The 27,334-nt window shown below is 43.4% G+C and overlaps 1 protein-coding gene across 1 annotated transcript in view; it reads right to left on the bottom strand.

The window, feature by feature from the left end:
• The window catches only part of UHRF2 (ubiquitin like with PHD and ring finger domains 2), a gene marked incomplete at its 5' end in the record, with an annotated part of 95,142 nt that extends 73,696 nt beyond the window's left edge, over nucleotides 1–21,446 (bottom strand). The window contains 2 exons of the mRNA XM_084277872.1: nucleotides 2,159–2,401; nucleotides 21,294–21,446. Coding sequence (XP_084133998.1) covers nucleotides 2,159–2,401; nucleotides 21,294–21,446 — 396 coding nt within the window. The remainder of the gene's footprint in view (nucleotides 1–2,158; nucleotides 2,402–21,293) is intronic.
• Nucleotides 21,447–27,334: the final 5,888 nt, after the last annotated feature.

The following is a 27,334-nucleotide window of genomic DNA, read 5'->3' as shown; positions in this document are numbered from 1 at the left end:
AACAGTACACAAAGTATAAAAAATAAAAAAACATTGCAACAACTCCTGCACAGCCATATCATAGAAAACATTTATAATAAACAATATGAGATACATATAGATATGTACAGTTCAGACAAAGTCTCTGTCAAGTATCAACATAGTGGTAAACATACTTAACTCTTACTAACCTCAAAGGCTAGTTTTCTATGCATTGAACAATCTTACTGTATACCTAAAAGTGCAACTGACAGCAGTTTGAGCTAACACATTTGTCCCAGGAAAGCAATACTTCATATTTTACTCTTTTCATTTACATGTAAAATGCCAACATGTTTGTTTTATTTCTTACAATCTACAGTATTCAAACTACAGCTTTTTACCAGGACGAAAATTTCGGCCACATAATAAATCAGAGGGCAGCCCCATTTTAAATCTAACAATCTATTTCAAACATGAACTGTAGACTCTGGCACTTCTAGAAGGAAGCCTCACAAAGGCATCCCTACACAACCTTACATAATTGAACTACTTGTAGATCAAAATGCTGCTTTACTTCCTCCTCAAAAACACAGCTGAGCAAGACACACACTATTAAGGATTACTCTACCTGCTCTGCTACTTCTTGTGACCAGTTACAAAAGTGCCAGAGAAGCCATGGTAGCCAAGTCAAAACCCATCAAAGCATTTTTAAAAGAAACCAACCAAAAGGAGGGAAAAAAAACCCAAACTGTGAAAGCTCCCTTAAAAATCTCTCTCCAGTGCATGCTTCCATATTTTGATGAGCATACCTACACACAGCCTTCCCACTCTTGCAAAAAGCAAGAACAGACCACTGAGAAGCAACTGACAACTATTTCATGGAAGCGGTGCCTTTTAAGAACTGGGTTATTAGCAGCTCTTTGTGAACACTATTAAAAAAAATACAGATTGCAATTACAGCTTCAGTTTGTGTGTTTTTTGTTCCAAGTTAGAGTCCTTTGCTAAAATGTTTATATTACAACCAGAGATTTTTGGATGTGAGGAGAATCAGAAGGGGGAACACACACACACACTTCTGAATGAGTTTTGGGTTGTCTAACATAATTTCTGCATGCCTAACCAGTTTTATTGTAACTCTTCTCTTGTAATTCTCAGTCTTAGTAAGAAGGAAGATAAGTCAAATGTTAATTCCACCTGTTACTAGTCCTTCAGAGCCCATGCAAATATAAGACATCACGTACAACTGGAATATAAAACAAGCTAAAGCATTTTAATTTACATAATATACATTGACCATGCAGAGAAACTGTTTAAATCAGTATTTAACCATGTAACTACAATTTAATTACTATTTATTACTTCCAGTATCAACTCTACCACTTTTCTCCCACACACATTACAGGTTCCATACTATCTTTCCTTTGGGTAGTTGAAATCAGAAAGAGAAAGGAGAGGCTGAGACTATTCATCATGTGGAGTACAGAGCACGTATGTTGATGAGTATAATTCTGGATGCAAACTTAGTGGAGCATGGGACTTTCCTCAGACTGAAGAAATTGTAACAAACTATTCCCACCTGTAACAAGGTAATTCCCTAATGTTTGACAAAAAAAATGAAATGCAAAATAATTAAATACACCATCTATTGAGACACCTAACATCTTAGTTTCTGGCCCTTTTCTTGACTTTAAAAGATTACATTGTTGACTAAAAATATATTCTTACAAGTTTCCAGATTCTGTAAGTAGAAATCCTCTATACGTTCCTACTCTCATATACAAGTATCAAATAATGCAATTGCTGCACCCTTATTTTTCTCCATATATATTAAATACATACAGTTAGCTGAAAGAGCAACCAATTCACAGGTAATGAAAGAAAATGTGCTAAGTCCATAGCATTAGAGACTGCAAAAATTCCAGCCGACTCAACAGGTCTTCCTGTTTGACAATATCACTATTCTCTGTTCTATTTTCTGTTTTAGCATTGAACAAGACAATTACAAGACTACCTGGTATAATTTTTAGTATTCTTGAAAATATACATTTTTTTTACATTAGCTGCTTCTGCTCTGAGAAAGCACTTCTGTTTCACAGGTACTCTAAACTTTTTAGAGAACACCTTTCATTTTATTTAAACAATAAAATGAAATGCTCCAGTGTAACACAAGTTTCCAGCTTTCAAAATCCGTACATACCTTATACAATCCAATACCAGGATCAATGAGAAAGGAGCGAGATGATGTACTTGGCTGACTGGGTGATCCACTATTTGTTTTTTTGACTTTGTTCTTGCAGTTGGAAACAGCACAGGGGTTGACTTCTCCATCCTGATCTGTCACAGAAGTTGTGGTAGGAGCTTCAGATTCTGAACGTATCAAAAGCTGCACTATGTCATTTAGTCCAACATTGTAGTCAAATAAAGTGTGTCCATCTTCTAGCTGTAAAAAGAAAGGTATAATTGTAAATTTCCACCTTGAGGTACAAATTAGTTTGCAAATCTTCCTTTAACAGACAGTAATTGTGCAGACCAGAAAAGGCAAACCATCTGTTTCAGGTAAATAAAAACCTGTGTCTTGCATATATTCAGAAACAAACCCTCACCAAGCTACCTGCAGCCATGATTTCAACCGATGAAAATCACTGAAAGGCTTAATTAAAAACAGACATCTTTACAAACTTTGCAGCTTTTAATTATGAATCAACATTTAAAATAATGCTGTGATTTTTCTAATTAAAAAAACTGTTAAGATTTATGTTGCCTCTTACATGACATATACAATAATTATACATTACAAATACACAGGAACTTTTAAATTAACAATCACTGTGTTGTATACATTTCAGCTACAGAATTTCAAAATTTGTTCTTTCTCAATCTTTTCTAGAAAGCAAGGCAGTACCTGATACTTTCCTAATAGTTTGCAAACCATTTTCTACATAAGATATCTAGATATAAAAAGCCTTATGCACATACAATTCCATTTGCTTTTCAAAACTAAGACTTGAAATACCATGTTGACCTGAAAGCACCATGCCAGAGCAACTACACTTAAGAGGGAAGCAACACCAAAAATACGTACTGGGCTTTCAAGTTTATGTAATGAAAACTCATAAATTGGCAGCATTAAAAAACCATCTTTATTTCAGATTTAGCCAGGTCCCAGTCCCAAGACCAAAACAAGATTACTCACTAGAATAACTTTTAACTGGTCAATTTAAAAGCTATTACAGAATTAAAGAAACATGAAGTGCATAGCTCTCCCTCAAATAACTTTGTAGATCAGGCCCGACTATATTCCAGATGCAACCAGATCCTGCAGAGCACCAGAATATAAATAGAAGTATAGCACACAGTTACTAAGTATCATTCTGACCTCCACTCTCCCCACTCTGCATAGCTTTAAGATAACCTCTTACCATCTTTCTTTCATCCAATCATTTTACCTGCCTACAATTAAGCTAAGAAACTCACACCACAGACACCAAGTTAGATGCTAGGAGAGAAGAAAAACAGGGAGAGAGCACTGCTGTTTTCTTTAGTTAAACACATAAAAATCTACAGTATCTTTGAGTAGGTACTTAATTCACCTCCAAGCATAACAGTGCTTTGAGACACCAAAACTAGAATCTGATTAGTTACATTCTACTTCACATTGCAGTGGGAGGAAAATCTTCCACCTGATTCCGAACTACTACTGCAACAAAAAAATTACCTGACCTTTTTTGCAAAATAGGTGCTATTTCCAACATAGCTGCTTCAGGAATCTTCACAAGCACATCTGTTTTTATGAGCTTATGGGCAGCATCAATACAAGAAGAAAAAGTAGAGAGCATGAAGGAACAGAAAAATAAATGGGAAGAAATTCTCCAGCTTCTCACTAATACAGCTTTTGGTAATGTTCTGTTGATCTAAGGATAGACAAAGAGTGGAATGTGTGTTTTTTCCTTCATCCCTTTTGCTTTTTCAAAACAACTCTGAAGGGCAAAGGACTGTTACGGACATAAGCTGACACTCAAGAAATTAGTAAGACATCTGTAAAATTAATTACCCTCCATACTGCTGTACCCACAGCTGGGATGTGTAAACAGGAATAAAAGTTTGTTTCAAGATGACCCAACTGTCTGGTCAACAGCTGGGGGGGAATGACCCTTCCTCATCTGACTTTCTTCAATCACTTCAACACACAGCACATAAAACTGTTCTGAAGACTCTGATTCTGTAACTATTAAATGAACACAAGTCTTTAAATGGAAAACTGCAGGAACAGTTCACTCTCCAGATCACTACCAGCACTGCCTCGTATGCCTGGAGCTTTAGGAAAGGGTTTTATGCTGAAAGCTACATACCCAAGTTTAAGTAACCTTTCCCATCCCACCACGTTCTATGTTCCTATGTTTTTCACAGTTCTCAAGATAAGGGAACACAAGTGTTCCTGCAACTCGGAAAATCCAGGTTTGGGGCCTTTTCATGCCACAAGGAGTTTGTCTTTTCACTGACAAGATTATTAAAGAACTTTACAAACAGCTATCCTTAGATTCAAAGTGCAAATAAACCCCAAAGACCATCAATCACTTTGTAATGGTACATTTGAGGGAGGGGGTGCAAGATCCACATCTCTGTAGTTGCGACTGCCTCTGAGCACTACTCCATGCCCACTTTGAAGATTCAATCCCCCAACAAGTCATTTTTTTTGTTACAAAATGTTTTTAGAAAATCAGCAGTACATCTGCAGAACAGATCACTTGTGAAATAATGAAAAAAAAAGGATGTTATTGGAGAAAACGTAACTTCTGCTCCATTTTTCTGTTCCAAATGGATCAGACAAGCCGTAGCAGAGATTCCCATGTGTAATTTCTAGACTCCTATGGCATGACGAAAACTTGTGAAAGCTAATGCAGCAGAGAGGAAAAAAAGACACCCTTGCTCCTGGAAGACTGAAGGTACACAGGCAACACATAGGTGAGAGCAAAGAATTACTGTCATTGTTCTCTTTCTCTCAGGACATGATGTGCAGGCTGACATAAAAAATTTGAGGTACTGCAGTTTAACATTTGAAGCCAAATCAGTGAAGATCTAAATCTGAGCAGCCTGAATGATCTACCACATCTACATAACCACTACTGTTAGCACTCAACTAAAAAATACCTAGCCTTTGCAATGTATTAGTCGGTTAAGATTCCAGAATTTTATGTCTTCAATCCACAAATAAATCCTATTAGCATGGTGGGAGGACAACCTCAAAAATGTAATCTACCTGGGAACAGATATATTTAACATGTTCAGAAACCAGGGCATACCTAGGCTGGGCCTTGAGTAAGAAGCCTTCTCTAGTAATGCAGACAGCCACCACCCTGCACAGACTACCCATCCCTTCACAGGAATCAAAGAAGGTAGAGTTCATGAACATGAAATAAGACAGTCAGCAGAATAAACAGGTGACTGCAAAGCTGTCTACTTTACACAACTAATTTATTAGGAATTAGCACCCTGCTCTTGGACAAGTGGTTGTGGGTTGCTTTTTTATGATTAATATTCTTTGCAGAAATATTTTATAACCACTCTCCCACCACTTGTTACACATTTCTGTCTGAATGCACAGCCTGAGAGATAAGATTACTATAAGCACACTTCATGTGAGGCAAATGCAGTGTTTGGCAACATGATAGGAAAAGTGCACCTGTTCATAGCTTTAACAAAAGTAAGTTCCCTGAGTATTAGCAACCATGTAAATTTAGACCAATTCAATGATGCTGTGACATTGCTTCAGGGAACAAAGCAGAGAAACACAAAAGCTCAACTAGTAACATCAAGATCGCATACTGACTTGCGAGAACTAACAAGACTACAAGCATACCCATACTCAACATTATTGTATCACTAATTTAAATCCTAGGTGTAACAACATTGGAAAACAATCAGTGTTTAGAGAACTCCATTCCACAACAGAAAGAGAGAACTGTAAGGTGTTGTTCTGTGAATTACTGGCACTATTCTGATGTTAATACATGGAATCTTGGCCAGTAAGACTATTAACTCAAAGCTGACTAGAGTAAGAAAACACTAGTGGAGCACATCACTCTTGAATGTCCTGGTCCCTCTGGATAAACTAGCATGTCCTATTCTGTGTGACATTGGCCAAGGACTGTACAACAACTTTTCAAATTATATTATTAAAACAGTATCACACAGAATCACAAGGTTGGAAAAGACCTTTGAAGATCATCAAGTCCAACCATTCCCATCCTACACTAAACCATATCGCTAAGTACCTCATCTACCCTTTTTTTGAACACATCCAGGGAAGGTGACTCAACCACCGCTCTGGGCAGCCTGTTCCAGGCCCTCACAACTCTTTTCAGTAAAAAATTTTTTTCTAATATCCAATCTAAACCTGCCCTGGCACAGCTTCGTGCCATTGCCCCTTGTCCTATCTCCTGTCACCTGGCTGAAGAGACCATCGCCCACCACTCTACAACCTCCCTTCAGGTAGTTGTAGGTGGTTATAAGGTCTCCCCTCAGCCTCTTCTTCTCCAAGCTAAACAGCCCCAGCTCCCTCAGCCATTCCTCATAGGATTTGCCCTCCAGCCCCTTCACCAGCCTGGTTGCCCTTCTCTGCACTCGCTCAAGGACATCAATGTCCTTCTTATGATGAGGAGCCCAGAACTGCACACAGCACTCGAGGTGTGGCCTCACCAATGCTGAGTACAGGGGCACAATCACCTCCCTAGACCTACTGGCCACACTGTTTTTGATACAAGCCAAGATGCCATTGGCCTTCTTGGCCACCTGGGTACACTGCTGGTTCATATTCAGCCTGCAGTCAACCAACACCCCCAGGTCCTTCTCTGCCTGACAGCTCTCCAGACAGTCTCCCCCAAGCCTGTAGCGCTGCATGGGGTTGTTATGTCCCATGTGCAGCACTCTACACTTGGCCTTATTAAACCTCATTCCTGTGGTCTCAGCCCATCGGTCCAGTCTGTTCAGATCAACACTTCCTCCCAGTTTAGTGTCATCTGCAAACTTACTGAGGGGACATTCAATCCCTTCATCGAGGTCACTGATAAAGATGCTGAACAAGACTGGACCCAGGACTGAGCCCTGAGGGATGCCACTCATGACCGGCCTCCAGCTGGATTTGGTTCCATTCACCACCACCCTTTGGGCCCGGCCATCCAGCCAGTTTTTAACCCAGCAGACATTCCACCTGTCCAGGCCAGTGGCAGCCAGTTTCTCAGTTAGAATGCTGTGAGAAACCATGTCAAAGGCTTTACTGAAGTCCAGGCAGACCACATCCACAGCCTTCCCCTTGTCCGTTAAGCGGGTCACCTTGTCATAGAAGGTGATCAGGTTAGTTTGACAGGATCTACTTTTTGTAAACCTATGCTGACTAGGCCTGATCCCTTGACCATCATACATGAGCTGCATGATAGCTCCCAAGATGTCCCTCTCCATGGTCTTCCCTGGGACTGAGGTCAGACTGACAGACCTATAGTTCCCTGGATCCTCCTTCCGGCCCTTCCTGTATATGGGTTTATCAGATGCTGAGAATTCAGGACCTATCTCAACGTATGGATATTAACAAGCTGTAGGAGAAGTATGATACCTTCCTTTCTACCATTTCAAGTAAATCCTGGGACAGTGTTTCTTACTCAAAACCACAACCCTTAAACCACCCACAAACAGCCACACACATACACCACCTTTTTATTTCCCAGCTAACACTGCCTTACTGTCAGCAAAATTCATTAAAGCATTACTGAATACAGTCCAAAAAAACATAACAGACAAATTCAAGACCGAAAGATAGAAAAGGTCGTCAAAAATAGTCTGGCAGTTGTGGAATAGGTACCAACCAATGCCCCAGTCGGCTTTGTGGTATGTTCACTTCTAACAATAGTTAACTATATAAAACCAATTTAAGTATTAACTATATAAAACCATCCCAAATCTAAGAAGAGGAGGTCAGGTAAAAATTACAGGAGGTGTGAGTGGATGAACTACCTAGTTCTACCTAGACATTAGTAAAGCCTGTGATGCCCTTTCCCACAGCATTCTTCTGGAGAAATAGGCTGCTCATGGCTCAGACAAGCACACACTTTGCTGGGTAAAAAGACTGGCTGGGTGGCCAGGCTGAAAGAACTGTAGTGAATGGAGCTGAATTCAGTTGGCAGCTGGTCACGAGCACTCTTCTCCAGGGCTCAGTACTGGGGCCTGTTCTGCTTAGTATCTTTTTCAGCGATCTGGATGAGGGGATAGAGTGCACCCTCAGTAAGGTTGCAGATGACACCAAGTTGTGAGGGAGTGTTGATGGGATCAGGGGTAGGAAGGCTCTGCAGAGGCATCTGGACAGGCTGGATCGATGGGCCAAGGCCAATTGTGTGAGGTCAACAAGGCTCAGTGCCAGGTCCTGCGCTTGGGTCACAGCAACCTCACACAACGCTACAAGCCTGGGGAAGAGACTGGAAAGCTGCCTGATGGAAAAGGACCTGAGGGTGCTGGTCGACAGCTGCCTGAATAGGAGCTGGCAGTGTGCCCAGGTGGCCAAACAGGCCAACGGCATCTTGGTTTCTATCAAGAATAGCGTGGCCAGCAGGAGTAAGGAAAGGATTGTGCCCCTGTACTCAGCACTGAGGAGGCTGCATCTCAAACACCGGGTTCAGTTTTGGGACCCTCACTACAAGAAGGACATTGAGATGGGGGAGCACGTCCAGACAAGGGCAACAAACCTGGTGAAAGGTCCAGAAAGCAAGTCTTATGAGCAGCAGCTGAGGGAACTGGGGGTGTTTAGTCTGGAGAACCAGAGGCTGAGCGCAGACCTACTTGCTCTCTACAACTACATGACAGGAGGTTGTAGCCAGGTGAGCCTCTTCTCCCAAGTCAAAAAACAATAGGACAAGCAGAAATGGCCTCAAACTGTTTCAGTGAGGTTTAACCTGGATGTTAGGAAACATTTCTTCACAGAAAGGGTTGTGCAGCATTGGAAGAGGCTGTCCAGGGAAGTGATTGAGTCACCATCCCTGAAGGTATTTGAAAAGTCATGTAGATGTGATGCTCTAAGATCTGGTTTATTGGTGGACCTGGCAGAGTTACATTAATGGTTGGACTTGATCTCAAGGGTCTTCTCTCATCTAAACTTGTTTATGATTCTAAGATCACCAGTGTGTAGTTAAACTAGTAGCTGGTCTAGTGATCAACCTGGCAGTGTTACGTTAACGGTTCAAGTTGATGATCTTAAGGGTATTTTCTAGCCTAAATGAATCTGTGATTCTAGCCTATGATTCTACAAACAAGGAGCTTTGATGCAAACTCAAACACAAAAAAGAAGCCTACAGAGGGCGGAAGCAAGGGCAAGTAGTTGGGAGGAATACAGGTAACTGTCCAAGCAGACAGGGATCTAGTTAGTAAATCTGAAGTCCTGATATAATTACACTTTGGCAACAGATAGTAAGGGCAACAAGAATACCTTCTACAGGTACGTTAGTGACAAAAGGAGGCTAGGGAAAATGTGGGTCCTCTCCACAATGACAGGAGTCCTGGTTACCCAGGATATGAAGAAAGCTGAGGTACTCAATGAATTCTCAGTCTTCACCAAGCAAGGGCTCTAGCCACACTGCCCAGGTCACAGAAGGCAAAGGCAGGGACAGGGAGAATGACGAAGCAGCCATTGTAGATCAAGTCCAAGACCATCTAATGAACCTGAAAGTACAATTCCAGGTGACTTGATGACATGCATCCACAGGGAACTGGCAGATGAAGTTGCTAAGCCACTCTCTATCATATTTGAGAAGTCATGACAGTCTGGTAAAAGGGAAAATGCCCTCTATTTTTAAAAAGGGAAAAAAGGAAGACCCAGGGTGCTACAGGCCAGTCACACTCAACTCTGTGCCTGGCAAAGTCATGGAGCGAACCCTCCTAGAAGACATGTTGAAAGATATCGAGGATGGGAGATACTGAAGAGAGTCACCAGGGTAAACTGTGCATGACAAATCTGGTGGTCTTTTATGATGGCGTTACAGCAACTGATGCCACCTGCCTAGACGTGCAAAACATCCAACACTGTCCCACATAATACCCTGTTCTCTAAATTGGACAGGCATGGATTTGATGGATAGATAAGATGGATAAGGAATTGGCTGATAGTCACCCACACAGTGGCTGTGTCATGGTTTTACCTCAGCTGAGAGCAGAGGTCCACACAGCTGCCTGCTCTTTAAAGGAAAAGAGAGGGGGGAGAAGGGGGGAGTGGAGGGGGGTGAGGCAAGGGAAGGGAAAAGGAAGGGGCAAATAACAACCCCAAAACCAAGAAACCAAAAGCCCGTGGGTTGGGATAAGGAGAGTTCACTAAAATAGCAGAAAGACAAAGTATAACAATGCTAACAGGACTTTAGAGCAAAAAAATATATGAAACTGCTGATACACAATGCAGTTTCTCACCGAACCCACAGCTCAGGCTGTGCCACCCAGAGCCGTCCTGGAACCCGATCGTCCCCCCAAAAACTGCGCGTCCTGGAGCCCCCCCACTCCTCCTCCCACCAGCCCCCCTTTATACTGAGCAGGACGTAATTGGCATGGAATACCCTCTTTGGCCAATTTGGGTCACCTGTCCTGGCTTCGTCCCCTCCTTTCTCAATAAAAGAGAAATACGAAGAACTGAGAAAGTCCTTGACTGCTTGACCACAACTAAAAACATCGGGGTGTTATCAGCACTGCTTTCATTTTAACTCCCAAACACAGCATTCCATCCGCTGCTACAAAAGAAGTTAACTCCATCCTGACCGAAACCAGGACAGGCTGTCAACAGCTCGATATCCAAGTGGAGACCAGTGACAAGCGATGTTCCTCAGGAATCTTTATTGGCATCAGTTCTGCTTTAAAATCTTTGTCAGAAACAGGAAAAGTCGGTTGGAGTGCACCCTCAGCAAGTCTGCAGACACAAAGCTGTGTGGTGCAGTCAGGTTGGACAAAAGGGATGTTGACCCGAGGGACCTTGTCAACCTTGAGAGGTGGGTCCGTGTGAACCGCATGAAGTTCAACAAGGCCAAGTGCAAGGCCCTGCACATGGGTCAGGGCAACTTCCGGCATCACTACAGGCTGGAGAGTGAAGAGATTGAGAGCAGTCCCATGGAGAATCACCTGGGGGTACTGGTGGATGAAAAGCTGGACATAAGCCACCAAAGTGTGCTCACAGCACACAGAGCCAACTCCATGTTGGGCTACATCAAAAGAAGCATGACCAGCAGACCAGGGTAGGTGATTTTTGCCCTCTACTCCTGTTAAGTCCCCACCTGGAGTCCTACCTCCAGCTCTGGGTCCCCAGGACAAAACAGACATTGAACTGCTGGACCAAGTCCAGCGGAGGATGAAAAAGATATCAGAGAGCTGGAGCACCTCTCCTGTGAAGACAGGCTAAGAGAGTTGGGCCTGTTCAGCCTGGAGAAGGCTCTGGGTAAACCTTATAGCAACCTTCCAAGTACCTAAAAGGGGGAATACAAGAAAGCTAGAGAAGGACTCCTTACCAGGTCCTGCAGTGGTAGGATAAAGATTAACAGTTTAAAGTAAAACAGGATCAATTTAGACTAAATATTAGGAAGAAATTCTTCACTATGAGGGTGCTAAGGCACTGGCACAGGTTGCCCAGATGAGCTCTGTCTGCCCCCTCCCTGGCAGCTGGATGGGGATTTGGGCATCCAACCCTCCCAAGGCCAGGTTGGATGGGGATTTCGGCAACCGGGTCTAGTGGAGGGTGTCCCTGACCATGGCTGGGGGTTGGAACTAAGTGATTTTCAAGGTCTCTTCCAACCCAAAGCATTCCTTGATTCTGTGATACATTTACTTAATCATTCACTAAGCATTTAAGGACACATGTCATTCATAAGTTTATATATGCAAGCCAGAAACAAAAGTAATCAGGCAAGCTTTATCTCATTCAAGTCAGTTATGACTTCTTAATGGGTAATTAGAATATGTACTCTTCTGATCCTACCATCATGAAAAAAAAAAAAAAGGATGTGTTTGTTTTCTTAGCAGTAGATTTCACTTTCAATTTTTCTTCCTCATAATGACTGGTATGCTTCAATAGCCTCTCAGGCTTCATTAACATATTCCAAATAAAGTGACACTGAAGAGCAGCTATATTTACTGTATCTAACACTTGCTATATTAAATATCTATGTAGAGAAACAGATTACATCTTTCAAATGCATTTTTGTAACCACATGTTTAGGAGACGATCCATTTCTAACGCACTTTTGGAGGAGGTTGTTATAAATACTTAAAGGTAAGGCAACACTATGTTTACACTAGTACACAAGAGTAACTGTAGCATCACAATACTAGAATTGATACCTACTATCACTGTTAGAACTGTCTTGTAACATCAAGCCACAAATAACTTTAAAAGCATGTGGAAGCTGCACTTAAAACGTGAATGATCATGCAGAGTACAGTATGACTTGGAAAAAAAAATACACCTGACAAGTAATTCACCAATTACTATCACATTAACTTGTCTACAAGTCCCAGCATAAGCACAGATTAGGGGTTATATGATGTATACAGAGACCTCCCAAGAAAACACATTATCATTCTTGTACAAACACATTACCTACTATTTTTATCTTAAACTGTGATCCAAAGGGTAAATTCCTAGGTCACTTTAATCCAGCCATTTCACTTGACAATCAAGACCTTTAATCACTTATGGAAGCATGTCTTTGAGCATCTTGGGAGGTTTTCTTTTCCAAGAACTAAAGTAGTGCCTACATCTAGCAATAAAGATGAAAGAAACTATAATGAATGCAGAAGAGTTCTTTAATTAACATAGTACAATGAAAAATTAAGTTACATCAATCTTTTATTCTGCACAGGTATTGCATGTACTATTTCTTTAACAGGAAATTAATATGGCTAAATTAGAGCTTCAAGCTCAAGTTCATCAGAAGAACTTGCTCAGAGGGTAAGTCAGTCTGAAGAAATCAAGAACTACCAGCTGAGTGCTCACTGAAAACAAGCAAAGTAGACTTCTAGACTTCTATTCGCTGTCTCCAGACTGATATACAAACCTAACTTCTGCTGCTTGACAGAAGGCTGCTGGAATTGTGAATTCCACTTAGTGTTTTTACAGACACCTTCAATCACATCTCCAAACAGCATTTAGTAATGACACGTCTAACTTAAAATTCAAAATGAGCTTTTAAGTATGCAACAGTGAATTCTGGGCCAGTGTGACCACCTCAGGTTAAGAAAATTGCAATAATCTTTACTACATACACAACATTGGACACTTTGCTTGTGGACCTCTGCCGTTCTTGAAGTGTGGTCAGCTTGTTCACACTTTCAAAGCTGAAAAAGAACCTAAACAGTATTTTTTTATTCCACATGGAAAACTGTAGCCTATAAGTGGATTATATAGTATCCAAAAACTATGCTTCAGGATTCTGGGTTCTTTAAATTAATGTATTAACCACATTCTGAGTAGTAGGCACATGGTGAGGTTTTTTAGAATAACTGTTTCCCAAGGAAGTACAGTTGCCTTAACTGCAACAAAGACATAAGCTAAATAAGAGAGAATTTAACAGGTAACTACATAAAGAAAATTTGGGGTTTTATGAAGTGGAATGTTTAATAATGTGCTGTCTTAACACGCTTGCAACTCCAGGATATCTACTGTTTCAACAGTACTTGTTGCAGCTCCAAAATAAGCCGGCGTATCAAAAAAGTCTTTTTTCTAGAGATCACTCTCCTATCTTCTTGCACATGGAACAGCTCCGCTGCTGTCAGTAACACTGAGTAATGTATCAGTAACTGTTGAGGGTCCAGATATTCCCGGCTCTGCACAAAGAAACTCGGTGCAGAGAATCCATTATAGCAGGAAAATAAGAGGCAAGTAACCACACCCAAACATCTTCAAGCAAAGACTGTACTTCCATGAAGCTGTGGCTCCTTCTCCTGTGTTTACAGAAGGCAGGTTTTGAAGCGTGGGGTGACTATACTGCCTCCACATTCTACACCAGGCTTTTGCATATACACCGTGCAGGCACAAAGGCACTCTGTGTTCAATACTGCTTTCACCTTGGAACTCTGGAATGCTTTCTGCTAAATATATCTCCCTTATTGCTGCTGACATTTTTAGCAAAGATCCTGAATAGCATAAATAGATCTTATAATCCAAAACAACACCACTTATCAGCCTGAGTAAAAAAAACTATAATAAAGTTTTACATTCCTAAATAGAAAATAACTTTAGTCTTAGAAATACCAAAGTAACCCTAGGTCACCCTCATCCACACTCTTCATCGTTTGCTTTCAAACAATGGTCCTCAATGAAGGTAAAGCCCAAACAGAAACAGATTTGAATTTTACGAACTTGTTTCTTGTTTTCCACTACAAGCACTTTAATTTACACAGCTTCATTAAAAGACCTAGCATTTGCAATCTGTTCTCCAAGACTCACATTGACTTTTATTTCTTAATAGCTCAGACATCATACCTTGCTGTTAGAAGTAAAGATGCAAATGGCAAATCATTGCCTCATTTCAAGGAGGAGATTTTGCTCATAAATAGAATAATTTTTTTAAAAAAAAGATAAAAATCAATGCTATTTCTTACTCACTCTCAGTTAATGAAATCTTAAAGAAACACATAAGTGAAACAGCTGGACAAGGAAGTTCTCTAGCAGACTCTAGATCCGTACCTCTCCAGTAAAGAGTAAAGGCAGATCACATCTTAAAAACCAGCAACGAAACAAGTTATTAGTGTCTAGGAAATATAATTCAAATTAGACTCAAGGTTTTTTGGTTGTTTTTTGGGGGGGTTTGTGGGGTTTGTTTGGGATTTTTTTTGCTACAAGATATGCATTTTGAAGAAGCCTACAAGAACATTTGAAGAAACAACTCTTGTGCTATATCCCACCAACAAGGTAATAAAATCAGTCTTTACATCAGAGAATGTGCTCCCTTCTGACTGCTTGTTTGTGGTATACAACAGATAATGCCTGGACTCAAGGAAAAAGGATTATACCAAATATCTTACTCCAAATAAATCATAATCTAGACAGGTATTACTGTCCTACAGATTCCCACAGAAAACGTGCGGCAAAAGGAACTCATGGAGAAGGAAGAATATGGTATCTTTTCTACAGCTATACTGACAACCAACAAGTATGATCAGAGCAGAGTGTGAATATGCTGTGCTTCCTCAACTCTTCACACAATGAGCAAGTCTAGCATGTTACACAAAGACACACAACCTAGGCAGAAATTACAGAATCTTGTTGCTGGCACTACCCTTAATTACACATCAATCTCCATACAAAAAACACCATAAATGTACTTCAGTCATCTTTGTACTCTATCAACAAGACTAGCTTTCTCCATTAAGAAATCCATACTTTTCCCTAACATCTGCAACTAAAATTAAGTACAGAAGCCTACATTTTAAGGCCACGTTTTCCAACAAAGAAAGTATCTGCAGAGTGTAAAGGTGGTATCAGCATTTTACCTTTTGATCTGGACTAACTATAACCCAAAAAAGGTCCCAGTGTACAAGATTAGTGCCAACATAAAAACTGCTTAAAGTCAAGAGCTGTAAGAAAAGACAGCAGGTGAAGGCAGGCATTTTCAGTCTTAACCAATGACTTCTACAGGGTTCAAGTCTGCACCTCTCCCAAGCTAATATTTTTAGTACGATGTTCAGATTTTCAAGATTATTTCTTTATCACTGTGTGAGATACAGAAAAACAACATGTTAATTTAGGTATGACCTTTTCTTCTTGGATGCAACTCTAAATCCCACTAAAGGAACATTTGTTCACTAACTTCAAGATGGAAGATGAAGTTAAAGAAGCAAGGTTTCTCTTGTGCAGTTCTAAACAGTCTTCTAATTAGGTAAATAAAAGCTCACAGCATCTTCTGACTGATATTTAGGACTACCTGTTACTTTTGTTAAAAAAAAAAAAAGTAGTATGTCAAAATATAGAGCTGCACTCAAATCCTGAGAAGTGTGGAAAGACTCATCCATCTCTGTGATGATTAGATGAGAGGGGTCGAGTACCTCCTGAATGATGGTATAGACTTCTACCACACAGGCAAATGAAGTTCAGCAACAGTGACGCCAGGGAGCGCGAACAACTATCTGCAGCTTGTAAAAATACCTGTAATGAAGAACTGATTATTACCTGAACTTCCTGTAATCCACAACCAAAGTAATAATAAATGAATAAATAGAATAGCCAAGTATATGAAGGAAATTATTGTAACAGTTAAATGGTTAGGAACATAGATCCAAGTAACAGATTTTAAAGTGAATCATAATGTTGATGTTCCATCAACATTTGATCACATTTCTTAATGGAAGTCTTCAGCATCCAGTTGTCAGTGTAGGCCACACATCAAGTGTGCTCTGCATCTAGGGTTTGGAGGAGGAGGATGGGGTGGATGTTACATGAAAAGAAACAATTTTTAAAACTACAAGTACTAAACTACCCTAACTAGACTACATGAATAAATATACATGCCACAAAACACAGCCTTAAAGCTGGCTGAAATTCCTTACAAGTCATGTTACGGTTTTTGTGGAGTCATACATACAGACTAGTATGAAGTATTCTGTTTCCACACAAGCTCCAGCTTTTCCTTCTAGTTTGTTTAGGTGCTTTGAATAAAAAAGGAATGGTAACAAGGAATGGTATGTTGCATTAGCAGTTTTACAGTGAAAATATAACAAGAAGCTGATTTCAGTAAACAGCTTCTGCAATCACATAAACAACTTGCTAACAGGGCTACCAAACCTGCTGCCAAGTAAGTTTGAAGCGTAGTCCATTTATGTTTCAGGAATTTTGAAACACAGCTTTATCATATGCCCTAAAGATTCCAGATTACTATCTCATCAAGCTACAGAGCTACTTGATACCACCTCCACTGAAGAAAAAAAAAAAAAAAAAAAAAAAAAAAGGAAGTGATCATCGTTCTAAGGCCTTTTCAAACTATTTCTCAAAACATAAAACTTAATAACTCCAGTTGAAGATTTCTCACGCCCATATTCTGCCTGAAGCAGATGGGGTTTGGACAGCTTCAGCTGAAAATGTTTACAATTTTCCAAACAAAATAAAGCTGGGAAGAGATTGTCTGAAGAAACTTGATTGTTCTATGAATAGGGTTTGCACTCCTATTCTTTGGGGAAAGACATGAGAAATAATGTATTTCTATCCTTCTGGAAATGCACCCAAACCATAAGTATTTAAGCCCTAAAACAAACAGTTTACAAACCTGACACTTAGAAGCTCACACTCACACAAAGTTCTATCTACTGCTCATGTGCCAGCCCAGGTCAGCAGAAGTTAAAGACATCTTTTATAAGAAAGGCTAAAGTCAAATCAAGGCATGACCTATTGCCAGATTTATAACTGCGTGCTTTGCTGAAACTGCTTTATCGCAAGGAGGCTCTCATGCCAAACTGACCATCCTTCACCCCTACCTCTCTATTTTTTTGGCTAAGTTTACAGAAACAAGATCCTGAACACTTGTGCATTACAGCATGAGCCTGAGAACCAATTAGCACAGGTAAGTAACATGATACACATTACCATACAATTTTGTGCATAAAAGCAGAGCTAAGTTTGCAACAACTTTCACATCAAGTAAATAAATGGCTTTGATACTCTCACTTCCACCTGCCAACTTCAATCTCCCAGATACAGTTTTGGAGTGTCTTCCTCATCAAAACAACTACGAAGTTCAAAAGCTTTTCTGTCACTTGGCTCTTACATATACTGGGAAACAGCATTTGAACCCCAAAGTCCTTCTTCCCTCACTCTGGTAAGCAACATGGAAAAGTCACTTGACACAATGTTTTCTTTAACAACAGTAGCCATTTACAAGCTTTCACTGAATTCAACCTCCAACAGGGTGGGAAAGGTGCAGGGAAGAAGCCAGCCAAAGATCACATTACTTTGTACATTCCATAAGCAACAAATACTGCTGAAATGCAGCAGTGTGGACATCCAGATCTATGTGAAACACAAGTTCGTATTAGTATCCTTACAACCCTAGCTTCTCTGGCAAGTTTTCAAATTTCAAAGAACTTCAATGTAATTCTACTTACTGCTCAATTTTTACAGCACTGTAACTGGAAGCTAGAAGTCCCACAATGACTACAGCTTGATCTGACAGAAAAACCTGTTCTGGCAGGTCATGAGGCCAATAATTTGCCTTCTATAATATCTCCTTCACTTTCATGAATGAAGCTGAGAATTTCTATTTTCTTTAGGAAGTGCTACATATGTTTTCCAATTAGGACAGACAGAGAGTACTACTCCCTTTCCTCAGAAAGCTCTACCTTGATCTACAGAATGACTTGACTTCTCTGTTTGATACAGTCAATCAGCTCTGCAGAAATGCACATTCCCCAGAGTCCGGGACACCATCACAGACCAGATCAGCTTATAGAGTAATACCATCTTGCTCACTCTTCAGAGACACATGCGAATGGTAGGTCCTCCTGGCAGTAAAGAGTTAAAAAACAGAAACCAGTATGTTCAACCAAGTAGTGCTTTTTCTTATTTTACAAGAAAAAAAAATAGCATTATGAACTACGACATTAATCACAACACTAGGTTTCCATCAGTAGCTCTAGGGTATTTTAATCCTTGAGAGCTGGGATATGAAGTACTGCCCACTTAAGGTCTAGCATTTACATCTGAAGATGAGACAAAAGCAAACTACAGTATACCGCCATGACAACTACTTTAACTGGACATGGACACTCAAAGAACTGCAAAATAACTGCTCTAGCTCAAAGCATTAGTTGAGCTGTTCTCTACTGCAAAATAGGAACATGAAGTTATTGAAACTCAGTCCATATACGGTGACTTACTTAGGTTTCTATGTCCTTACAACTTCATACACCTCCCACCGTTACAAGAAAGCAGGTTATTTAGCTAGTCCTTGGGTACCCACCACTTGCAAGGTACAAATATTTCTAGAAGTTCCCAAAGAGACTATGGTAAGCCACATTCAGTAGCAGCGAGGTCACAGGTCTACTAGCAGACTGAACAGATTCAGCAATACAGCTGAACAGGTAAAAAAAAAGAAGAGTTTGGCATATATAATGGGTCTTCCAACACGTGCAAGAACCTTGAGTTTTTCCATGTTTTCACCTCAGCATACTGCTTTCTATTCTCCTCACATTTAACTGAAATGCTCTTTTTTATTGTATCAGAACCCTGACAAAGTTGAAGTCATGTCTCTCAACATCCAAATTTGCTGTGCAAGTGCCACTCCTCTGGCCTTTTTTCTACTAAGAACATAGCATCAGAAAAGCAATCCTTAACCATCAAAGAAACTTCAGAATTAATTATGGTAATTGCAAGAAAATGGACATAGATGTGAGTGAAGCTGTAAAAAGAAAAAAGGAACTCCCTAACACTTCACTGAACACGATCCCAACTGTGTCCTAAACTGGATGAACTGAGTACTAAACTCACAAATACCGCTTACATAGGCAACTTCAGCTAGAGTATTTCACTATTCTGCCTTTCTTAAGCAAGACATCTGTTAACTAAAATGTTCAAGCTAATTGGTCTGGCCACTGACAGGCTACACAGAAAAGCACAACTCATTACCCGCTCATCTTCCCTGCTTCTCTGGTAAACCCTGCATCCCACATCACGCTTTGTGCTGAAAAAAAGAGGTGTGCTGGCACAGCACGAAGCTGAATGGGTTTACACAACTTCAAGACTGATGTTCTTTGATTTGATCCCTTCAGAGAACTTTGAGATTGTCCATAACAGTCTTGACAGACATGCCTTCACAAACGTTCACTCTCTATGGTCTGTAGAGCACAAAAAACCTACTACTTCACAATCCAGCTTTAGCATCTAGCCCCTAACGCTTACCTCCTGCTCACAGTTAAATTTTTATTTCTTTGGTGTTCTTCCCCTGACTTGTAAAGAAACACACTTCATCTCTTCTGAGGCAGAAATCTCACTGCCTTGTATTACTCAGATTAGGTGAGCCGTACAACACTCATCTGTTATGAGAGGCTGCATCTGAAGAGAAATACACTGCCCATTCCACACTTTTCTTGTCATGTAATAGCTGTGCCTCACTTAAGGGCCCAAGCACCGAGCACACTTCACAGTTTACATAACGCAGTTTGAAAGGTTACACCCTTCAGCAACAAAAGCACAGCCGGAGGCAACGTATTCGGATGAAAACGGATCTGGCACCGGAGGGGAAAAGGAAGGATCAGCCCGCAGAAAGCTTCCACGCAGGCGTCCCAGCGCTACGGGACCGCGGTCCGCACGAAGCGCTTCTTCGGACCGCCAGCGGCGCCTGGGTCCCACCCGTGACACACCGGTCCCGGCGTCGAGGCGCACAAGCGGTGCCCGCGCAAACCAGCCCGCCGCCCCGCCCACGCGGGAGCCGCGGCGGCCCCATCGCCGACGACGACCCCCGGGCCCGGCCGGGGCGGGCCGTCACGTGCCCGCCGCGGGACACCCTTTCCCCCCCCCCCGCCGCGGGGAGGGGAGGGGGGGGGGAGGGAGGGATTCACAGCCGGCGGGCCCCGAAAACCGTTACTCCGTCGCGCGGCGCCGGACGCCGGGGGAGGGGCGCGTCGTACCCACCCCGCAGCGGGTACTGATGGGACGTCGCACTTCGCGCCGCCTCTCACACCCCCCTGCACCCCCCTGCCTCCCCCCCGCCACGTGCGGGCCCTGGGGGCGAGGGCTTTCCGCCCTGGAAACCGCCCGCGGTACACCCGCGCCGCACGCTGCCCGCCCTGCCCAGCCGAGGCAGCGGCAGGGCGGAGGGAAACGGGCCGAGCCCGACCGAGAGGTTGGCTCTCGGGACCGGGGTGGCGGGTGCGGGCGAGGGGCTGCGCGTATGCGTGCGAGGAAAGCGGAGGGGTCTCGCCCCCCTCCCATCCCCTGTCACTTCGGTACGATGAAAGCAGGGGCTGGGGGTGGAGCCTCCCGCGGTTCAGGTGGGAAAACAAACACACAAAGGGGCCTCCCCGACACCCGCTCGCCCTCGGGGAAAAAGGCGGGCGGGAGGGCGCAGAGAAAACCCGCGCGGAGAGCCGGTGCCTCTTGTCAGGCCAGACGCTTCGGCTCCCTCCGGTCCCTCACCTCCCTCTAGGCCCGATGGGACGGGAGTAAACAAAAGCGGGATCCCGAGCACACATGGGTGGGGATGGGGGACCTCCGCGCCGGGCCACACAAAGAGCCGAGCCCTGGAAGGGGACGCGCAGAGAGAGAGAGAGAGAGGGAAACCCCCTACGCTCCCCCGTCTCCACCCCTGCCATCCAGGTAAGGGGCGTTTCCGCCTCACCTGCTTGCCCCGGTAGAAGAGGCGCTGGCGGTCGGGGCTCACGCGGAAGGTCTCCTGGATCTTCTCCCGCAGGCACTCGATCTTGGTAAGGCGGCTCAGGTCGTCGATGGTCTGGGTCTCGGTGCCGTCAATGGTGCGGACTTGGATCCACATGGTGCGCGCCCTCCCACTCGCTCGGCTGGCCGCGGGGAAGGGACGTAGGTGCGGGGCAGACGGTGGAAAACGGATCCGCTGCCCGGGCGCGCTTCTGCGGCGTGCGAGGGAGAAGGGGAGGGGGCCGGGCGCTTCCCCCGCTCTTTGTTCGGCTCAGTGGGGCAGGATTTTCAAATCCCGCGGAACAGACGCGAGCCTCCCCGCCCGCCGGGCCGCCGTCCTCGCTCAGAGGGGCGCGGAGAGGGGAAGAGACCGGAGCCGATTCCCCGCCGCTTCCCGATCGCCCGCGACGCGAGCCCCCCGGAGGCGGCACAAGGCGAGGCGGAGTCTGGCGGGAACCGCTGCGGCCAGGTCTAACGGGCGCCGCCGGGAGCCATCTCCCAACCCCGGGGAGTGTTTACCAGGCGCCGCCGCTCTCACATGGAGGTCACGGCGCCAACGCTGATCTCGCGAGAGCCCCCAGCCTCGGCCGTACTGAGACAACAACACTGGGGCGGGGGCGGGGGCGGGGGCGGGGGGGGGAGCGAGGCGAGCGGGCGGCACCACGCCCCCTCGCGCTGCGCTCGGGCCGGCAGCCCAGGCGCCGCATTCGGCAGGGCGCAAGGCTCCGCCCACCAGCCCCGCGCCACGCCCCCTGCGCCGGCCCCGCCCGCCAGCCTCGCGCGGTCCCTGGCCGGCGGGTGGCGCGAGGCTGGCGGGGGGAGGGGTTGGCGCGCTGTGGAAGCGACCGTTAACGTCTCCATGGCGGCCGAGGGGGACGGTCTCCTCGACTCCCACTCGGGGCAGGCTTCCCTGGCCCCTGGGGCCCGCGGCCTAGCCCGGCCCGGCGGCTGGCAGGCGCTGGCATGGCTATGCAAACCGTACGCAGCCAGGAGTGCCCACTAGCGAAATGTAGGCCCCGGCGCTTCCCAAGGCATGAAATCTCCTCCCAGCCGGAGCGAGCTGTACCCAAGAAATGCCGATTCGGTCTGGCTGCGCCCGTTGTGTTAGAGGGATGAAAACACGGGGCAACACTAGAAACGGGCAACCCTCATTCGTCCTTCAAATCTGACACAGGTGTGCCTGCCCGTGTGTTTCTCCAGTGGGTAATTCTGCAAAGGAACGGGGAAACACGGGCTGGCCGTGCTGTCGCGGCCAGCCTTCAGCCTTGGCAGGCGGCGGAGCGGCGCCGAGCCGCTCGCTCGGTCACTCATGGTAGAGTAGGGCGAGGGAGAGAATCAGAAGGGCAAAAGCCAGAAAGCGTGTCAAGGTAAGGATGCTTTCATGGGAAAAGGAAAAGCTGTGTGCACAAGCAAAATAAGAAACTAATTCAGTACTTAGCATTGGCAGGCAGATGTTTAGCTATTTACAGGAAACCAGAGCTTCGTCACGTGTATAGTTTACTTAGGAAGACAAGCGCCATCATTCCTACCATCCCACACTTGCTCCTCCTCCTTCCTCCATCTTTTATTGCTGAGCACCGCATCGAACAATCTGGGATACCACAAGGCTCAGCTGCCCCAGCTGGGTCCATTCCCAGCTTCTTGTACATACCCCCTAGCCTGGCTGGCAGGGCATCATGAAAAATGGCAATGTCCTTGGCCCGCTGCAAGTGCAGCATTTGCTAAAACGTTCCTACATTATCAACACAATTTTGATCACAAATCCAAACCACAGCACTATGCCAGCACCATACCTTTCCTCTCCATCCTTGGTAATCTCTCTCTGCTCTTGTAACAGCACAGAGCTTCTTCTACTTCCGCTGTCACAGCATGTCACCAAACTGCCATTTACACAAATTCAGAAGTTTGGTTTGCAGTTTGTTGGTGGTAATACTGACAAGGCTGCAGCACACATGATCTTTTGTGAGCTTTTGGCCCCAGCCGACTTGTGTTCAGTGAAACATCCAATGATTATTTAACACAGGGGAGTACAATAAGAATGTGTTGCTATAGTCCTGGGGGGGGGGGGGGGGGGGGGGCAGGGAGGGGATCAAGCAGTCTTCAGCTTTAATTTAGTTACACCCCACCTCTACATTACAAATAACAGTTACATTTAATCCAATTGTAATCCACCCCAGAATGCAACCTTTCTCTTGGAGCAAGCAGTAAAATGTCTCTCTCTCCTGCAACAGGGAAAAACAGGCTGAAAGGATTCTTAGGTAAGTTTGGGAAAGCAGCATCAGCTTGTCTTAGAGATGCTTTGTAGAGAGTGCAGGATGAACTTCTTACAGCAGAAGACATTTTTTGGTAGGGGGAAAGAAAATGGAAGATGATCAGTTTCTAACAACACTGTTATCTGGAGGCACAATGTGTGACTGGGATTGTAAAGAAAAGCAGATCAGGTTGCTGGCATGGGAGCTCCTGATGAGAGAGAGTACTTTGCTATGGAGTGATTACAGGTTGCCTGTTCCATGATGTGCAGTGCAGTCTGGAGGCTAGAGTACGAAGCAAAATAAGTGTAAAAATTCTCAACTGGTAGTCTGAAATAGGATGTGAAAGGGGACAGTTGTTGAGGAGGTTAGAGGAAAAGAAAACTGGTTATTTAGAAAGCTGGCTATTTGGAAATCCCTCATTGGAATAGGTTCATACTGATGAGGAAATTAGGTAATGCCAAAGGAGAAAGTGACTGAGCAGTATAGCATGCTGTATAGTGCTGGGGTGATGGTAGCAAAAGAATTACTGGAGTGAGCAGGGCAGAGAGGAAAGGAATCAAGACTATACAAGCAAAACAAGGGAGTAGGGAGAAAAGTGCGACAATGTAATTGGAGATGCAACCAGACATTAGTGACAAATGAGAATAGGAAAAGAAAATTTGAAATGAGATTTTAGGAGATAAAGACAGTGTTAGTTTTCCTAGAGGAAAACTATAGAACAAGAATGAGAAATTAATTTCAGTAGATTGAGAATGATGTAACAGTGTGGGTGAGTTTTTTTTGAAGTTGAGATTTTTTTATTTTATGGTGAAATGTTCAAAAGAAAACCATGACACAAATAAGGGGGGTTCTGTGAGGTAAAATAGTTTAAGGTTTAAACTTGCGGGGTGAAGTATGGGACCTATTAGAATGGAGCCTTTGCATGTGTAGGCATTTTCATAATTTTCACGTGTAGGTTGTTTTAGCATGTAAATAAAGATGATGAGTTGCTTGACATTATGTTTGAAATTCTGCATGAATTCCTACAAATTCTGGAGATTGTCTTACATAGTTTATGTTTATCAATAGAAGATCTCTTGGTTGAATTGCCTTCATGTGGATAGGCAGGAGAAGCCAGAGGTGAGCTTGGCAAAGAGACAAATGTGTAGGAAGGGTGGAAGAATGGAAGTGTAATATAAAGAAGAGGAAGCAGAAAGAGGCCAGCAGGAGAGGGGGTTGCCTGCCACTGAGTTTCAAGGAGGAGCTGTACAAGACAAGCAGCAAGCCAGGAAATCTTTTTACAGGCTTATTTTTCTAGTGAGCTGTACACCTGAAAGCGTTTTAATGACTTATAGGCAGTGCAATAACCTGTCGGGATGCTTGGTTACTGATTTGCTCAGTTGTGCTGATGTGCCTTCCAGGGAAGGAGAAGAGGAGGAAATTGAAATTGTCCATCAAGTGAACTTGGCAGAAATGTGTAGCTTAATTCCCATGAAGTCAATGTGACTATTCCAGAGTAAACATGCTGGGAGAGAAAACCAAGCTGCCTGACTTAATTAACTTTATTTATACTCGATGAAGAGAGCAGAAACCAGGTGCAGTGCAGTTACAGCTCATGCAGCAAGAATGGGTCTTGCAGATAATGCAGCAAGCATCCATGGGAATGGTATCCCGTGTGTAGAGCTGACTGCTCTTTCCATTGGGTAAGGAGAGTTATGAACAACGCTGAGGTTGCGGCAGTATGAGTTCATAACATAAATATTTTTATTTGGTTAGTATAGAAACAGAAGTAGTAACAACTTTGCCTTATTAAAGATGATACATGTAGCAATGGGGATTTTCTGCCAGGGGGCTTGAGGCACTAGAAAGTGTGGGTTCTATGGCAGCTGGAATGAGATGAGGCTTACCCCAAGAAGGGTAAAAGTTCAGGGCACCAGAGCACTGAGTGTTTTGCCCTGACTAAGAACTAACAAGACTCTATTTTTTTCTACAGTGAGAAAAGTCCCTGTATTGAGGACCTTACAGCCTGGAGCAGATGTTTCCTGTTTCTTTAATACATTATATCTGCTCCTGGAGTCACATACTTAAAGCTCAGTGAAGTGAGCATTAAATTATACTTTATATAATCGGTACTTATATATATATTTATAGAGTTTCTACAGTAAAAATGTAAACAATAAATATAAGGATTGTGCATTGTTCTGATAACCCCCAATCAGAGCTAAGTTAAAAGTCCACATCGTTTCCTCATGTAATTCTGCTGGTTCTAGAAAAGTTTTTTTAAGAACTAATTTATCTCAGTATATGCTTTTGTCTTTTAAAACTTAGCTAATTCGTGTTTGTAAGGTGGTCATGCTTAATTATTTCAGACATATAATTTTTACAGTAAAAGTAACAGTTAATGAGATTACACCCTCTTCTCTGTATATGATGTGACACTTTGTTTCTTAGTTTGAATTGCTCATTTCGATTTAGGTATCAATACACTACAGCATGTAAGAGCTCTTGATTTGTTGATTTTTTAAATGAAAATGCAGATATTTTGTCAATATTTTTTGTATTTTAATTGTTTTTCAAATCCTACCTTACAGTAATGAGACATTAAATTTACTTTCAAATTTTTATTTATAAATTCTGTGGTGTTATGTCCAGGACTGACTGTATTGTATTCTCTATATGAATAGTTCTAAGAAGATGCTTAAGAGCAAAACTACGGTGCTGAAAATAGTATTGATAGTACTGTAGTTTATAGTTATAATATAGAAAAATATCTTATGTGTATGATAAAACCTGCCTTCTACGGAAAGGCAGATAAATATTAAATTATTTAGTAACTACTTGAGAAATTTAAATGCCAAGTAATGCTGCTAATGCTTAGTTGGTCAACAGGGAGCTTTTAAGTATTAAGCAGGAACTTGAAACTCACCATGTAAACCTAGAGGTTGAAAAATCAAGAATGAACCTGAGCAAAAATGCTAACATTTGGGTTGAGAACTGGCTGTTGGACCGAGAGAGGGCCACACCAGAGCAGGTTTGCTGGGGGGTGCCTCAGACTCTGTGGAGGACCAGGTTGGAGCAGTCTGGACCTGAGATACTGAAAGGCATTCTGTGATTTTATGACTGCACCCTATAGCAATGACCCACTCTGGGGCAGCTGGTGAGGAGCTGAAGCCCCTTGCAAAAGGACTCATATTGGAAAAGTTCATGAATAACAGTCTCCTGTGGGTGGGACACCACACTGGAGCAGGGGAAGAGTGTGAGGAATGCCCCTTCCACACTCACACCCCTGGCTAAGGAGGAAAACAGCTTGTGAGGAAGTGCCCGAAAATCCCATTCCGTGCCCCTCCCCATGCCACAATCTGGGGGGAAGAAGGGAGCGAAATCATGACTAAAGTGAAGTCTGCTAAGAAGGGAGGGGTCAGGGGAGGTGCTTTAAAATCTGGTAACACTTCTCATTACCCAACTCTGGTGTCACTCTGGGTATGTGTGTACTGTAATAAATTAGGCAGGTGTTTTTTCCTTTTTTAGTCTGTGTTGAGTCTGTTCTGCCCATGACTCTGATTATGGAATGATCTCTCCCTGGCCTTATCTTGACCCCTAATCCTCCCAACATATCTTTTCTCCCCTTTGCAGCTGAAAAGGGGAGTGATAGAGCGGCTTTGGTGGATGTCTGTCCTCCAGCCAGGGTCAAATCACCACATCTGCAAAAGAGAATGGTGCAAACACAGCCTTATCCTAGAGTTGTATCCAGCCCTCAAAGCTTGGATTAACCAGG

The sequence above is a fragment of the Gallinula chloropus genome (genome assembly GCF_964237585.1).
Source record: "Gallinula chloropus genome assembly, chromosome: Z".
Taxonomy (NCBI): domain Eukaryota; kingdom Metazoa; phylum Chordata; class Aves; order Gruiformes; family Rallidae; genus Gallinula; species Gallinula chloropus.
The sequence above is the reverse complement of the archived record's forward strand: the minus strand, read 5'-3'. Positions and strand labels throughout refer to the sequence as shown.